Source organism: Lynx rufus, unplaced genomic scaffold (assembly GCF_022079265.1).
Source record: "Lynx rufus isolate CCGP_SWC_20201006 ecotype Redwood Valley unplaced genomic scaffold, mLynRuf1.p SCAF_31, whole genome shotgun sequence".
Taxonomy (NCBI): domain Eukaryota; kingdom Metazoa; phylum Chordata; class Mammalia; order Carnivora; family Felidae; genus Lynx; species Lynx rufus.
The window spans coordinates 2,041,648-2,059,740 of record NW_025814847.1 but is presented as its reverse complement, the minus strand read 5'-3'; the positions used below and the strand labels follow the sequence as shown (position 1 = coordinate 2,059,740).

The 18,093-nt window shown below is 41.3% G+C and overlaps 1 protein-coding gene and 1 pseudogene across 1 annotated transcript; both read right to left on the bottom strand.

The window, feature by feature from the left end:
* Positions 1–10,090: 10,090 nt before the first annotated feature.
* On the bottom strand, positions 10,091–11,038 carry LOC124521906 (olfactory receptor 6K3-like). The gene has a single exon (XM_047093087.1). It carries the CDS (start codon positions 11,036–11,038, stop codon positions 10,091–10,093), a length of 948 nt encoding a protein of 315 aa, XP_046949043.1.
* Positions 11,039–17,150: 6,112 nt separating this feature from the next.
* On the bottom strand, positions 17,151–18,093 carry LOC124521641 (olfactory receptor 6K3-like; annotated as a pseudogene).

The window sequence follows — 18,093 nt, the reverse complement described above, 5'->3', positions numbered from 1 at the left end:
TTTCTAGTTGAAAACAAGGACTTCCAACTCCCAGTTCACTCAAGCCTTGTAGGAGGTGCCTACGATTATTGGCCAGGAAGTAAACATGCCTACCGAATGCCAGCACTGTGTAGATCCCTGTACTGGGGATGCAGAGGTAGACAAAGGAAGAAAGAAATAGTCCATATTCCATAGATGCTTACAACTAAGGTTGTAGTATGGAAAAATATCCAGGCAGAAAGCAGAGTCAACATTTTAGACCAGTGATTCTCAAATTTTAGCATGCATCAGAGCCATATGGAGGGCTTGTTAAAACACAGATTGCTGGTCTATATCCTGAAGGTTTCTAACTCAGTCGATATGGGATAAGGCCAAAGAATTTGCATGCCTAACACATTTCTAGGTGATGCTAATCCTACTGGTCAGGTGTGTTTAGACAAAGAAAGAATTAGACAAGGCAGTGAGGGAACAGCTAGGTGATGTTTCTTCTGTATTCAAGTCTTACTGGTTCCCCAATGATCTCCCCAAAATGGTTTCAAAATTCTTTCCTCAAACTCCCAATTCCTCATCTAATTCTTGGCAAATGACTTCATTGACTATTCTAATGCCAAAGACAAACCATCACTGGTGAATTTCACCCTCTTCCTTCCCTTTCTGCCTCTAAATAAGACATCCTCTGTCTCTCTCTTTCTCTCTCTCTCCCTTCATCCCTCCATGTAAATATGCATAATATACATAATATGTATTTAACAATTTTTCAGAGAATATTCAGAAAAGAAAAACCACCGTTCACATTTTTTTTTAAGAAACGATGGGTCATTCTACAATCTCCCATTCCTTCCCTTCCCCCTCTTCTAGAAAAATGGATCTCAAGTGTGTTTTGTGACAGAAGACTTTGGTCAAATGATGTACTTCATGGAAAGTGGCTAATTGAAGCCATAAATGCAGAGCTGCTCCAGGGGGATTGTATGGCGAGCGGAGGTGGACAGGGGGGCTGGAGGCTCTGTGAAATGCAATTTAAACTCAAGGCATTGCAGGATATGGTCCTATTAAATTATTCCCTTTTGAAAACATTTGTTTTATTTTCTTCATTGATTCTCTCTTTTCTGCTATCAAATGGGCACAAATCTTATCCTGGGAGAAAAGTACTATCTCTACACACACTATTTATTTCTTTTGTATCAACATCATTTTTCCCTAATACGTTAATATGTATTTATTGACTTCATTCGCTCCTGAAACCCTCTGAATCAATGATCTGCTCTCAATGCTGTACATCTCTTTTCTTAAAGTGTATCAGTGGCTTTCTGATTAAAAATCCAGTCCCCCCCCTTCCCCCCCCATCTCCTCATTGCCACTAATGTCCAAAGGTCAATCACCTGATCGTTGAAAGTCTTTCCTTTTTGGCCTTTTTGACATCATGCTATCCTGATTTCCCTCATTGGCTATTCTGTCTTCCACCTCCCAGATTTCTATCTTTGTTTATTTTTTCTATCTTTGTTTATTATTTCTTACTCCATATTTTTTTCTCACACAGAGACTTTATTTATTCAAGATTGCTTATCAACTTCTTTTGACCTTCTACTCTCATTCACTACAGTGGCTCCAGAATTCCTTATCTGTGGGTCTCTCTCCGGTGATCCACATTTTCTTCAGAACCCTCTCACTTAGAGGTCTCACCTGGACACAAACCTGCTCTCTCCACCTGTTACAGGTTGAATTCCGTCATCCCAAAGTTCACATGTTGACGTTCTAACCCCTGGGACCTCAGAATGTGACTCTATTTGGAGAAAGGGTCTTTAAGGAGATAATTAAATCAAAATGAGGTCACTCGGGTGGGTCCTAATCCAATATGACTGATGAACATCCAAGAAGAGTAGATGTGGACACAGACAGTTTCAGTGGGAGGACCACAGGAAGACTCAGGGGGAAGACAGCCATCTACAAACCACAAAGACCTCATGAGGAAGCAACTCTGCCCAAACCTGGATCTCAGACTTCTAGTTCTCAGAATTGTAAGAAAATACATTCCTGACGTTGAAGCCACTGAACCCACATCTATCTTCATCCAAAAGTTAGTAATCCTAAATCTAGTGCAAATGTTAATGATGTTAATGCCAAACAGCTAATTGGAAATCTCATTTGATTCCTGAAGCATTGATACCTGAAACATTTCAGAAATCAATCACTATGCTCACTTGTGGTTTTAAAGCAAAAATCACGTAAGCTTTGGCCCCATTTACATCCCACACGTTTCCTGGGAAATTTTAATATTTTGATATTTAATCCTGGGAAACTTTTATGCTTTGTATGAACTTGCCTTATAACGTTTTCTCCTAATTTCTCCTTGCTCCAAATAATCTCAACAGATATTCACAGTATCTGCGTGTACTCTAAGGTTATCTATTCTTATGCAGGTGGGTTATTCTTTTCCTAGGTAGCTTCAATTTCCCCAAATTAGTTAATTCACTGACCTTCCTGCTGTTGGACTCCAAAGTTGGACAAACATTGAGAAGACTCAATCTTTCTCTACCCTGATGTTGCCAGCCATATAGAGTCACTAAGACCAACTGCCTTTGCCCTTCTGCTGTGTTTCTACCCTGAGTCCTCCAACTGAACTTCGTTTCCTTCACCAGGTAGGGATTTATAGATCTGATGCTTCCTGTAGAACTCTCTCTCTCTGCCCCAGCCCCATATGTATGTATGTGTGTATCTTTTTCTTACCATAACCAGCATGGGAAGACAGACTCTCCTGGGGATTTTACATAGGCTAATTAAGATAACTAAGAAAACAATCATTCCCATAATAGCTCCAATTAAGAAAAACAGTTCAGCCTGGTAATTAGGAGAACCCAGTCGCAGGGAACTCCCAGAGAACTCCAGTCCAGGACAAATGAGATAGTCTGGAAGCCTGAAGCATTGGAATAAATGTATTTTTCTAAGTTTGTCTGTCTGTCTGTCTGTTTGTTTGTTTGTTTTAGAGAGAGAATAGGGAAGGGAGAGAGAGAGGGTGAGGGAGAATCCCAAGTAGGTTCCACACTCAGCACAGAACCTGACCTGGGGCTCGATCCCACAACCCTGAGGTAACAACCTGTGCCGATATCAAGAGTTGGACACCCAACCAACTGAGCCACACAGGAGCCCCAGAATGAATGTATTTTTAAAAACTTCCTTTTCTGTAGTACTTTTGGTTGGGTTGACTTTTAAATGAATCAAACTACTGAAAATCCAACACTTGGATTTGAAGGAAGTTGATTCAGCAGAGAGGAGCGGATTGGTGGAACAATGAAAAGCGAGATCCAGACTTCCATCCCGATTACTTATTTCCAGCCATGAAGCCAAATTTAGGAAAAAGCAAATTTGCTTTTAAGCTATAAGACATTCCATTCTCTCTTTGAATTTCTCCTTCTCTGTGTTATGGGCTAAACTCCTCTGTAAAAAGTTCTGGTTCCGTTACTAAAAACAGCTGTTAGGAACCCAAATCTGAATTGTAGGAAATGACAATTTTCTTTTAGTATATTTGACATGGGAATTGACAGTTAATAACACATTCTCCTAAAAATTTTGTGTTCTCGTTGACAAGTTCAACTGGATGCTAACATGTACTTCAAAAAATGACTGCTTATTAATTCTTACTCTATAATTAAACTACTCTTTATACTTGTATCAGTTAGGAATGCTCCTTGCTTATTTGATCCCGAATAGATGAGTCACTCTCTTGGACTTTTCCTTAAGGTTCCAAAATAGATCTCTAAGTGCCAGGCATCGTTTCCACACTCACGGCAAAAAAGTTGTGCGGCTGGGACTCCACCAGCAATAGCTCTCCCAGAAATCCTGGCAAATTGTTGCCAACATCTCCATACTTGGAACCCCTTCAGAGACACAGGCAAAATAGGTTTAGGTGTGGGTCCTGGATTAGGCAACCGAGCCAACAAGATCTGCTATATCCTTGTTCACCTTAAAATACCAATTTGGAAATTAGGTCGAATTTTAAAATTTTGTATAATTTTAAGCATTGTGTTTGTTTTAGGAGACTCTATAAAAGGTATTGGTTATTTACATGGAAACAAATTTACTTGACAACCCGTGATGACATTTAATTCTGTATCATCGATTCCAAACTCAGGCAATGGTTCCTTTCAAGTAGTACATGAAGTCATGTCTAAGAAATTTATATAGTTGCAGCCATTTTAGACTTATTGGAACAATCCACTACTTTCATAAATGACATTAAATTACAATATGAAAGTATAAATTATTTTTTAACGTTTTGAAGCATGATAACAACAATGAAATACGTATCCATTTATTCAATGAATGAAATTTTACGAAACAAAGGACTCAGTAGAAAAGTTGTCAATGTGTCGGGGCATCTGGGGGGCTCAGTCAGTTAAGTAACTGACCCTTGGTTTCCTACTTTGGTATCATGACTCAGGTCATAGTCTCACGGTTCATGAGTTTGAGGCCTGTCTCAGACTCTGCACTGACAGTGTAGAGCCTGCTTGGGATTCTCTCTCTCTCTCTCTCTCTCTCTCTCTTTCAAAAATAAATAAACTTTATTTATTTATTTTTTATTTTTTTTAACGTTTATTTATTTTTGAGACAGAGAGAGACAGAGCATGAACGGGGGAGGGTCAGAGAGAGAGGGAGACACAGAATCTGAAACAGGCTCCAGGCTCTGAGCTGTCAACACAGAGCCCGACGCGGGGCTCGAACTCACGGACCGCGAGATCGTGACCTGAGCTGAAGTCGGACGCTTAACCGACCGAGCCACCCAGGCTCCCCAATAAATAAACTTTAGAATTAAATTAAGATGCTTATTTATTTTGAGAGAGAGAGAGTGAACGCAAGTGGGTGGGTGAGGAACAGATAAGAGAGCGAGACGCAGAATCCGAAGCAGCCTCCAGACTCTGAGCTGTCAGCACAGAGCCTCACACAGGACTCAAACTCATGAACTGTGAGATCATGACCTGAGCGAAGTCGGATGCTTAACTGACTGAGCCACCCAGACGCCCCATCAAAATAAATCACCAAACTTAAAAAAAAAGCATATTTTAAAAAAAGAAAAAGAAAAATTGTCGACACATAACAATTAAGAGTTAAAAGGAAAAACAGAAAAGATCTGCGCTGTTTATTAAATATATGCGATATTATTCCAGTGATTCTCAAATAAACGTGTTTGCATTCCTTTTGTTTTGTCTCAGATTGACAAAGAATATGTCAAGGGATACATGCTACACGAGGTAATGTGTTGAAATGTAAACTCTCAATGTTGCTGACTATACAAATTTTTAGGATATCGAGAATGGTGATTTGGCACTCTTTCATCCTGAATACTATTGAATATTGCAGCTGTATTTCTAGGAATTAATCTTGCAACAAGATCACAGTCTACACACGTACATGCCGTTTTTCACTGTGACATGATTTCACTGTGACATGTTTATGCTTAGATGTGATTGAAATAAACTTAAATCTGCAGCCATAGGGATAAGGGGTACAACCATAATACAACATACTATGCTGCAGTTGGTTTGATATGGAAATACTAGACCTCTGTGCTGTGACTTGGAAAGACATACAAATGTGTTGTTAACTCTGATGGCATGCGATCTGCTTTTTTTTTTTTGAGTTTATTTATTTATTTATTTATTTATTTAGAGAGTGAAACAGTGTGGGGAGGGGCAGAGAGACAGGGGAGAGAAGATTCCAAGTGGGCTCCGTGCCATCAGCGCAGAGCCTGATGCAAGGCTTGATCTCACGAACTGTGAGATCATGGCTTGAGCCAAAATCAAGAGTCAGACACTTAACCAACTGAGCCAACCAGGCGCCTCAATGATCTGCTTTTGTAAAAAAAAAATAAATAAATAAATAAAAATATATATATATATAGAGAGATAGAGACAGAGAAATTTATATGGAAATACGTTTTTATTTATTTTCCTTAATTTTCATACTTCCTCCTATTTTCTCCATAGACAGCTATTTAAATTACTTAACTATAATTGTAAGATATCTTCCATAGGTATGTTGCTTTGCGAAACAAGCATTTGTGTTTTGTGTACATGTGCTTTTTGTTCACATCAATTGTATCAGATTGATTTCATTGCATTGCTGATTTTTTTTTCACTCAGCATTATGTTTTAGTTATTTAGGTTTCTTTGTGTTCATTGAGTTCACACCATCTAGCACCTATATGATCCTCTGAAATATTCACTGATCTTAGTTAAAGCAACTCTTTTCCCCATCATAGGTCACAGATTGCTTCCAACTTCCCCACACCCAACCAACATCTTCACACATGCTGATTTATTAACACGTGTGAAAATATGTTTGGGACACATTCCTAGGAGCAAGATTACTAGGAGAGAGGATACACTCGAGTTTAAGTTCTACCAGAATTTTCTCCAGAATGGCTACACTAGTTTATATTACCTGCTGGGTATGTGTGTTTCTTTGTCTCTACATCCCCTCCACCACTGAGCCTTAATAAAGAGTTTAAGCATGTCTCTTTCTTTCTTTCTTTCTTTCTTTCTTTCTTTCTTTTTTTCTTTCTTTCTTTCTTTTTGAGAGAGAGAGAGATAAAGAGAGAGAGAGAGCGCACATGAGCAGGGGAGGGGTAGAAAGAGGGAGAGAATCCACACTGACAGCATGGAGCCGGATGCGGGGCTCAAACCCATGAACTGTGACATAATGACTCGAGCCAAAACAAAGAGTAGGGCGCTTAACTGACTGAGCTTCAGGTGCCCCGGAGTTTAAGCATCTCTTTATGTGACTATGAGCCTTTTGCATTTATCTTATTTTAAATTACTTGTCTATATTTGTTGCTGATTTTCTTCCAAGTTTCTTTTCTTTGTTCTTCTTTGAAAGAAATCTTTTACTTTAAGGAAAATGATTTTTTTTCTCACCCCAAATAAACTAAACAAATATGCAACAAGAAATGGTATTATGGTTTCAGAAAAAGACACGCTCACCAACTTACCTAACACAGCAGTTTCTAATTAGAGACTACTATAGAGAATTCATACGAACTTTATGCTATGTTTGGACAAACACAAAACATTTTGCTTATGTACGTATAACAAACGATAAGAATACAAAAGTAGGGGGTGCCCGGGTCGCTCAGTTGGTTAAGCGTCCAACTTCAACCCAGGTCGTGATCTCATGGTTCATGAGTTCAAGCCCCACATAGGGCTCTGTGCTGACAGCTCGGAGCCTCCAGCCTGCTTCCGATTCTGTGTCTCCCTCTCTCTCTCTGCCCCTATCCTGCTCATGCTCTATCCCTCAAAAATAAAGTTTAAAATATTTTTTTAAAAAAGAATACAAAAGTAGAATCTCTACAATTCTTCAATATGTCGTGCATATGTTTTTTTTTATTTTCACATTGTTTTAAAAGCTTTTGTATTTAACTATTATTCTACCTTAAAAAATCTTTAATGCTGTAACATTATTTCCAAATACTGATCAAGTGCAAGATGACTATAAGCCACAAAAACGGTGAGGAAAATGGTATAGAAAAAAGAATGGTCTTTCCAAAGAATGGCCCACCTGCATATCCCCCCCCCAACTCCCCACTGCAGGTCTCCAGCACCTTCTCTGTTTCTAAATGATAAAAAAAATCTATTAATTTTTTTAAATGTTTATTTATTTTTGAGAGAGAAAGAGAGAGACAGAGTGCAAGCAGGGGAGGGACAGAGAGAGAGAGAGAGAGAGAGAGAGACAGAATCCGAAGCAGGCTCCAGGCTCTGAGCTGTCAGCACAGTCTGATGTGGGGCTTGAACCCACGCACCGTGAGATCATGACCTGAGCTGAAGTCTGGCGCTTAACCGACTGAGCCACCCAGGCATCCCCCGCAAAAATCCATTTAATGTGTAAAATATCTTTCCCACGCATGCGCACACACACACACACACACACATGCACACACACAACCAGGTGGCATGGTTAAATAATTACACATTTGATGCAGATAATGTTTCTGAAAATTATAGAATTATTAAGAAATAATTAACAATACGATTCTAAAATACTTACAACCCAAAAGAAAATCTTAAGATTCAGACAGTAAGGACTAGTTATTAAATTTCGACAATTCTGGGCTGGTACGGTGCCAGACAAATCCCACGCACAGCAGAACGCAGTAACTTATGAAGTGTTTCACACATGGATATTAAAACAATAATCATTTAGCCTCCTACTGATGAGTCTGCTCGTCAGCTGCAAGAAGGTGACTTAGGCTGGCCTCCTGGCTTTGGGTTCTGGTTCTGGGCTCCAGGCACCAGGCTTTGGGCAGATCAGCCCCCCATGTCTCTAATTCTCTGCACTAGGGGCTCCCAGGCACACGGCCTCATGAGTCCAATCCTGCCAGGAAAGCAGCTACCAGAGCGAACCCAACCACAAAGGCATAGATTCAACCCCTGTGATGTCCACTGACAACCCAATAGTCAAAAAAAAAAAAAAAAAAAGAAAGAAAAAAAAGAAAGAAAGAAAAGAAAAAGAAAAAAGCCAATCCAAAGTTATGGGGCAGAAAAGTATACACCACCCACTCTGAAGATTTGTGAACTTGTAATTCCATTACGGGGATGTGAAGAATCGGGACCAATAACTCAGTTGATCACTGCAACTTATCACTACCCTTTATTACAGTCGTGCTACAATTTCGCCTTGTCCGTGATAGAATTGGCAGCTTCGCAGAGCAGCTCGACTTCTTACTTAATCCATGTAATCAAAGTTGTACTGAAAGTGCCCCATCGATGCACTAGTGCAACCGTTTGCAAAAACAATATTTTTACCAACAGCTATAAACATATCAGCTCATGTTACTTTAGTGAGTCAACTTCTTGAAATTTATCTTGAGACAGAGGTTTTTGAAAATGGAAAGAACTTTATGCAAAAAAAAAAAAGATAATTGCCATATTTATAAGAATGGTGATAGCCAGGGGCACCTGGGTGGCTCAGTCGGTTGAGCGTCCGACTTTGGCTCAGGTCATGATCTGAGGGTGCATGGGTTCGAGCCCTGTGTCAGGCTCTGTGCTGACAGCTCGGAGCCTGGAGCCTGCTTTGGATTCTGTGTCTCCCTCTCTCTCTCTGCCCCTCCCCTGCTCGCATTCTGTCTCTCTCTCTCTCTCTCTTAAAAAATAAAATAAATATTAAAAAAAAAAAGAATGGTGATTGCCAGAAAACAATATAAAGGTTCAAAAGAGAGAAATAATTTGCGTATCCAATCCAATTTTTGCCATAATTAAACTGATGGCTCTAAGTACTTTGTAGAAACATGAATAAGTTTTAGTATATAATTTTGAATTAAACACTTTTTATTACCAAGTCACATAGGTATTAGAGGAAAACTGCTACACAAAATATATATTTTAGCACTGATATCGGAAAAGAGACAATTTCTTAGAGGGGTGGATTAATTCATCAATAAATTTCATTGTCTATAGATGTAAACATATGCATTTATTATGTCAACATTTTCTCACACTGATCCTACGTGAGACGCTAAGTTCCCATGGGGACGGATCTGATCTACTCAGTTGCTTTTCACAGTTACAGGGTTAACATAACTGCCCATCATCCGTGACCCCCTGTTCACGACAGCATCATGTACAGAGCACCCCAGTATGTAGATCTTAAAAATACCAGCAAGGCTGACTGGAAAGGAAGCAAAGATGGGGGATCCAGTCTATGGTCTGGGTGCCAGAGGCTCTTACTTCTGCTTAATGTCCAGTAGCTTCCAGAAAGAACTTGGACCCGTGACCTTAGTGTCATGGGGAGTGGGCTCCATGGGCTCCATCAGGTCACTGGGAGTTTTGTAAAGAGATTCGATACCAAAGAAAGGTAATACCTATGAGTATTATTAATATTTATACAATTAACCGCCTTGAAGTAAAAGAGCAAATTAAAATCAAATGCACAAAATGAGAGATACAGAAAAGAAAACGGTATTTTTGCTGTCTCTGTAAGTCCTCATAGGACTTTCTCTGTCAGTCTTCTCACCAACTCATGGAGAAGAAATTTGGACTACTTGCATAATTCTTTTCAGTTCTCATGTTTGTGGGGTCGGTATTTTGCGAAGAAGTTCCATCCATATAGAAGACTGCTTCCTAAGTTACCTACCACGTACACGAAGCACCTTTTGAGGGCAAAGGAGCTTCTTAATAGCATCTTTCATATCATTATTTCTCAGGCTGTATATCATGGGATTGAAAAGGGGAGAAAGGACAGAGAATGTTACAGCAATGGCTGTGTCCCAGAACGGCGTATACGTGGCAGAGAATCTGAGATACATGAGGGCCACACTGCCAAAAAACATCAGGAAGACGGCAATGTGGGCGACGCAGGTGGAGAAGGCCTTTTTACGACCCTCTGCTGAAGGGATGCCCAGGATAACAACCACAATTCTGATGTACGAAAGGGAAATAATCAGACTCGTTATCAGAATGGCTGAAGCATGAATCACGTCTTGCACTAGGATCACAGAGGCATCCGTACAGGCTAAATTTAATAATGGACCGAAATCACAGAAGATCTGATGGATTTGGTTGGGGCCACAGAAAGGTAGGGTAGAAATCCATACAACCTCAGGTAGAAGGATGAGGAAACCAAAGACACAAGAGCCTGCAGAAAGCTGAGCGCATAGTCGGGGGGTCATGATGGTCAGGTAGTGAAGAGGGTTGCAGATGGCAACGTACCTGTCGATGGCCATGATGGTCAGCAAGGCTCCTTCAGTGTTTCCGAGTGAATGGAAGAAGTACATTTGCAAGAGGCAGCCAGTCAAGGAGATGGTCTTTTGGCTGCTGATCAGATTGGAGAGCATCTTGGGGATGGTGGCCGTGGTGTACCAGATCTCCAGAAATGAGAAGATACTGATGAAATTGTACATGGGGTTGTGGAGACGGGTGTCCAGCCGGACAGCAAAGAAGACCATCAGGTTCCCAACGACAATAAAGGTGTAGACGAAAAGTAGGGGGAAGAAGTACAGGAGGCCGCCATCTTGGAGTTGCGGGAAGCCAGTGAAGATGAATTCAGTCACGGCTGATAGATTTTCACTCTCCATTATCCCCAGAAGAGCTTCCTGTGAATAAGGGAGAGGTTATACCCAACTAACAGGGAAGGAAATCGATGCAGTGTAAACATAAACAGTATTTTGGTTACGTGGCGTTTTTTTTGCGTGTGTTTTGACACTTCCTCAGTTCAAAATGACCAGTGGCTTGCCTGTATCTGCAATCTTTATTTGGGAGACAGTATAGCTAATGATTAGTACAGCCAGGGTTCAAATCGAACATATCGAACATACTGAGCCTGAATTCTCATCCTGCTGCCTATTAGTTGGGCGATAATGGGCAAGTCCCACAATCTCTCTGAGATTCAGCATCTTCTTCTGTAGGTGAAAACCTATTTGTCCAATCGGAGTTATATTACATGAGTTAATGTATCAACGCCCCTGGCATTCATGATCAATATCTGTTCTCATTTCTTTCCGAGATCGGCTTTCTGAAACAGTAATATTAACAGTATCTCGTTCAGATCTTGTTCACTCCTCAACCATTTGCTGTGTGAATTCTTTCTTTACTGCCACTTACAGAAGACATTTTGTCCTATGTGTCAGTGACGTGATAACCGCAAAGCAACATAAACGTTTCAGTTATTATATTATGACTACCCTTTTGCGCCAGAAACTCCTGATTACCGCTACTTGAAGATTTTTCTCCCTTGGCTTTCATGCAACCCCACTCCAGGTTCGCCCTGTTCCCATATGGAGGCTTCTTCTCGTGTGTTCGCTATGTCATTGTTTCCTTCTATGTGTTATGGACCCATCTTCTTTACCCATTCGGTACATGGCTGTGTATGGCAAGTTTCTGCTGTGGCCCCTGAAGTCCTGTCCTTCCTCACTGTCTGTGGATGAACAATACATAGGCATCAAGCCTCTGTCTCCAGCACAGGTGTGTTTCCAGACTTCAGATCCGCACACCCAGCATATCCCCACCCGCCCCTCCCTCCTCCTGCACGATGGCAGATTTCAGGGTCTACCTCCAATTCCCCGAGATCATTGCCAACACTCTTTTGGGAAGGCATTCGGACTCGCTTTTCTTCACCAGGATGCTTCTGGCTTCCTTTGGGTTTCAGCTCAGCCACTGCCTCCTGTCAGAAGTGCGCTCATGTCCTTCCCCACATTCACATACGCACACACACATGTACACATACGCCTCTGGGTTTATTCTCATCTCTGTGTCTTCGGCAGGGCCCCTACCATTAACCTGATTAAGTTTCACTGCAATTCTTGTTGTCTGTTTAACTTCACTAGACTGTGAGCTTCCATTTGGAAGGATGAGCCTTTGTCTTTCACGACCCCTAGTATATATTAAGCACTTGAAAGTAGCTTCTTTTGTAATGACTAGGTTTGGATCTGACTTGCAAACATCATTAAAGCCAGAAGAATCCAGAAGCAAGGCAGGTAGAGAAGAGAGGATGAGCATTCGTGTCTTGGACCATCACATGGTCTGAATAACTGGATATGACTTCTGATTGAAAATATGCAGAGCCCAGAATTCCAAAGATGGAACTTTCTCAGAAGCCCTAGTCCCATGCCCAAATTCAAGCCTCCCCAGATCTTCACTGAGTCTTTAGAATGTGTTTCATCCTTAGCAAAGAAAATGGATAATTTCTCCCCAGCCCTCAGTGACCCTAAACTCACCTCTGCAAAATACCAGAGGGCTCTTCCTTTTCCCTGAGTCTCTGCATTGCCGAATGTTCTTTCACTGTCTCTGGAAGTGTTGTTAAAGCCATCCTACCAAAGACACCAAAGGGAAAATGAACTCCACTGAGGTTTTATCCCTTGGTAATAAGTAGAAAGCAATCTATTCCCTCATGGGGTCAATTATCAGACACCCCTTCCCTGTCTTCTCATTAGATCTTCAGGTCAGAGGAGAATCAGTGTCCCAAGGAAGACTCACAGATCCCGGTGACCATTGTTACCACCATTTTCTTGTTACTGGTTACGATTTAACCAGTCAGTTCCCATCTTGGTATGGAATTGAGAGGGTTCCATACAAAGAACAGCTTTGATAGGACTCTACCCTCACAAAAACACACAAGAAATAGAACAGTGTTAGAGTGCCTGGGTGGCTCAGTCAGTTAAGCATCCAAATTTGGCTCATGTCATGATCTTGTGGGTCACGAGTTCGAGCCCCACATCGAGCTCTGTGCTGACAGCTCAGAGCCTGGAGCCTGCTTTGGATTCTGTGTCTTCCTCTCTCTCTGCTCCTCCCTGCTCATGCTCCATCTCTCTCCCTCTCAAAAATAAATAAAAACATTTTTAAAAAAATTAAAAAAGGAACCGCATTGAAGGTGACTTACTGGCATGTTAAGTATCATGGATAAAGTAGCGAAGAAAAAAGAAAACAATTTCTGGGAAAACATGTCGTTTGGAAAAGTGAGCCAGTACTAAAGAAGATGATGGAACCCCCCCCCCACCTTTTTCCTTCCAGCAACATACATGGGGCTCTCCTTCAAATTATTTCTATGGATTCTGATGAATTCTTTAATTTTCTATTTTTCCCCACAAATATATGAAAGATTGGTCTTGTATACCACTTCATTCACAGTGTGTTGCAAACATCGCCAAATACAACAACACATATATTAATTCGTTTTCTATTCACCATTCTTACGGAAAATATCTTAGAAGTTTCCTGATACGGTAGCAAAGCGATGGGGTCACGTCTTTCATGTGAATGTGGTTACGGAGCCTGGCTCAAGAATGCACAACGTTAGGAAGAAGGACTTCTCATCTCTAATCATGGAATTTGGTGACTTAGAATACTTTATAAAAATAAATTCATATTAACGACGACTGTGTAAGATATGTTTATCTTTAACCACTGAAAGTTATCAGGGAAGATTTTTTTCCCTTCATGTTTCTCTCGAGTGTAATACCAAAATCTTATCGCTAAGAAATATTTATATGCTCCCTTGAATATGCAATTTTATCTAGATTGTCTATTCCCCCCCCCCATGAAAACTAACCTGATTTTTAGTATCAGCAACATTTGGCAAGTTTGCTTTACAGATATAATCTGCGGTGCATCTGTTTCTAGAAATAAAATTATTTCTATGAGAAAATGCATAAATTAACAAGAACGGAAAGTGACTTACTTTACTTTAAGAAAAAGAAATGTTGGGGTGCCTGGGTGGCTCAATTGGTTAAGAGTCTTACTCCCGGTTTCAGCTCAGGTCATGATCTCACAGTTTGTGAGTTTGAGCCCCGCATTGGTCTCTGTGCTGATAGCACAGAGCCTGCTTGGGATTCTCTCTCTCTCTCCGTATCTCCTCTCATGCTCTCCATCTCTCTCTCTCTCTCTCTCTTTCTCTCTCTCTCTCTCAGAATAAATAAATAAAACTTTTAAATAAAGAGAAAAGAAATGTTTAATTTGTCTGTATTTGTCCTTATCCAGGTGTTAGGAAATCTAGAAATGGAAACAGTTGAATGACCATAGTGCCCCCTTTTTAAACCTAACAGACCAGCCTTCACCGTGGACTTGAATTGTCAAGAGTTGCCCCACTGCAACCCAAGTGAACGTCCAGTTGGCAAACAGGCACCAGTGGTAGCAACGTGGAGAAACATACTTGCACAGTCTCTTTATTCTCTGATTCTCTGATTTGTTGCTTTCTGAAGCAAACAAATAAAAAAATAAAAAAATAAAATTCTTCTCCCTGCTCTTTTTCAAATGTACCACATGAAAAATATAAACAGTTGGGTATATGAAGCCCTTTGTGACACTTGGAGGAATAAGTACACTTTTAGATTGGCAGAAGCATTTTTAAACCTTTTTGTTTGTTTTCCTTCAGGATGGAAAGTTATCCCATACTTAATTGACAATAGCAAGCGTTTGTATGTGGGAGTGCCGCTGGGATGCGTCACACGTCCTCCCTCCTGCCCTCGTGGTGCATTTGGCTTTCCAATGCCTGCTCCTGCAAACTCAGGAATGCGGATATGACCGTTTGAATTCTGGCTGCCCATGGAACAGGAATACAAATTTTCTGGCCAGGCTACGGTGAAGCCGTGAAGTGCAATCCTAAGTCGAGAACAGGTGTTGTTGGATAATTTCTTGTTTCCTTATCTGCTTTTGTTTGTGTTCGTTATTTACGATTAGCGTGGCACAAGTTCAAAATCACGGGGTTTGGCTTCGGAGGCCGAGTAGGACTGAAGTTTGTATGTGACTGCAACCCAGGCCCCCTCTCCATTTCCAGCTGCTTTTGTCAGCGGCCCTTTAATTTAAATGGTTTCCTTGATGGGACTTGAACCAAGTGGATGACACACAGCCACTAATGTGCCTCTTCTCTGTTGGTTGTGGAATCCTAAACTCAGACTTTTGAGGCAAAGATGTCCCAACTTCACTTCACGTGCCATCCACCAAAGGAAACCCAGGAGTTGAAGAGGTAAAGTCCCCACTTGAGAAACAGAAACATTCCAGATACCCATTCATGAGTCCCCATCCCAATGCATATCTATCAAAATCCCACTTCTGTTTGGAATTTTCAACACTTGAAAAAAAATTTTTTTAATGTTTATTTTTTGAGAGACAGAGAGAGACAGAGCATGAGCAGGGGAGGGGCAGAGAGAGAGGGAGACACAGATTCTGAAGCTGACTCCAGGCTCCCAGCTGTCAGCACAGAGCCTGACGCAGGGCTTGAACTCACAAACCACGAGATCATGACCTGGGCTGAAGCTGGACGCTTAGCCAACTGAGCCTCCCAGGCGCCCCTGGAATTTCCAACACTTTTATCAAAAAAAGATTCCTGCGAAATATTTCCCAGATAGGGCCTTCTCTTGCCTGTACTGAATTCCCTTAAATTTTGGGTCGTATATACTATGACTTTAAGAGATTATTTACATTTTGTCTATTGACTTCACCTTTCTTTGGTTTTCAGGACTTACAGAGGTTTTTTTCTTTCCCTCCCTCTGGAAGGATGCTTGTGATGTAAGCTAGGTGGGGTTGTTTCGTGTTTTGTGCGCCTTTTGGGTCTCTAAAGAAATTAATATCCACTTGGTTTGGGCTGTTTTATTGGACTGTTGGGGAAGGAAATTTCAGTACACAGGATAAAATTGCTATTTTTATACCAAAATTTTTGTACGTGTGTTTTATGAAGATAATTATAAGAGCTGTGCATGAATTATGATAGAAACTTCAGGCAACAGCACTGGATATGGCAAGGAGAGGAAAGTTTCTTTAGAGCTGTTCGGTTAGAAAGTCAAATGAATCATGTTATTTGAAGCGGCCATTCCATAGATGCAAAGAAGACTTTTGTGTTGAAGAAAATGAAGATGCTTAGCCCCAGGAAGACCAGCAATAACTAACATTCCTCTCTGTGTGTATCTGTGTGTACTGAAGTGTATATGTGTTAACAGTATCCTACGTGGTAGGTTTCTTATGAACATGTCTGGCATCAGGAGTCATTTAGTCTTACTAAATGTATACGCTTATTATTCTAATGAAGAACTAATTACATAACTAAAAATGAAAGTATACTTTACTTCCTTAAGTATTATTATTATTATCATTATTTTAAGATATCTGCTTCCCAGGGCTCCCGGATGGCTCACTCAGTGAAGCATCTGACTCTTGGTTTTGGCTCAGGTCATGATCTCGCCATTCGTGAGTTTGAGCTCCATATCAAGCTCTGTGCTAACAGTGCAGGGAGTGCTTGGGATACAGTCTCTCTCTCTCTCTGTGCCTCCCCCCTGCTTGTGCTCTCTTTCTCTCTCAAAATACATAAATTAATTTCAAAAACTTAAAAAAAAAGATATCTACTCCCAACAAACCTAATCAGGTAATCCATGATCCATAATGAAATAGAGAACTTTCCCGAGATCTATTGCCTGAAGCACACGGCCAGCTTCTGGAGTGATGAGCGAGCTTTCCTTTAATTGCAACCGTTCAGAAGAAAGCAAGCAAATCAACCCCATAATAAGGTTCTTGACTGTATATACATCAGTGTTAATAGCTATGACCTAGAGTATAAATGTGTTTTCCTAGATATCAGGGAAAATAATGAGGAGAACAGACAGAAAGTTCAGTGTGACAAAGAACTATGTATAGAGTGGTTTCATTTTTTTTTTTAATCTGTTACAGAAAACAGTAAGACGGGGGGAGATTTGTGGCTCAGAATTAACCTCCAAATGTGTCGAACGTTTTCCGAAGGTGGAACAGTGTTCTAATCGAGTTCTTCATGTCCTTGTTTCTCAGACTATAGATGACGGGATTGAAGAAGGGGGCAAGGATAGTAAACATCAGTGCAGTTGTGGTGTCCAGGACTGGGAGGCAGGTGGCATTGAATCGTGAGTACATGAGGGACACGTGGCCAAAGAAAATCAGGGACACAGCGAGATGGCCTGCACAGGTAGAAAAGGCCTTTTGCCGGCCCTCAGCAGAGGGGATCCTCAGGACCACAGTGACCATCCTGATAGAGAACAGGGCAATGATTAGGACGGTAACGATGATGGCCACAGCATGGATCACATCGTCAACCAGAATCGTGGACGTGTCTGTACAGGCCAGGCTCAGCACGAGGACCAAGTCACAGAAGATTTGACAGATTTGGTCGGGCCCACAGAGAAGCGGGAAATCATCACAATCTCAGGAAGCAGGAAGAGGAGACCCAAGATGCAGGAGCCTGCAGAGAGCTGAGCACACAGCTGGGGGTCATAATGGTCGGGTAGCGGAGAGGGTTGCAGATGGCAATGTACCTGTCAATGGCCATGGTGGTCAACAGCATCCCCTCGGGATTTCCCAGCGAATGGAAGAAGTACATCTGCAGGAGGCAGCCAGTAATGGAGATGGTCTTCTTCTCGCAGATGAGGTTGGAGAGCATCTTGGGGATGGTGGCTGTCATGTACCGGATCCCCAGGAAGGCGACGATGCTGATGAAATTGTACATGGGGTTGTGAGGATGGGTGTCCAGCTGGATGGCAAAGAAGACCATCAGGTTCCCAATGACAATAAAGGTGTAGACAAAAAGTAGGGGGAAGAAGTACAGGAGGCCGCCATCTTGGAGCTGCGGGAAGCCAGTGAAGATGAATTCAGTCACGGCTGACATGTTTCCCCTCTCCAT

Excerpts from the sequence above, each read along its gene's own strand:
- LOC124521906 (XM_047093087.1), bottom strand. The coding sequence starts at position 11,038 with ATGGAGAGTGAAAATCTATCAGCCGTGACTGAATTCATCTTCACTGGC.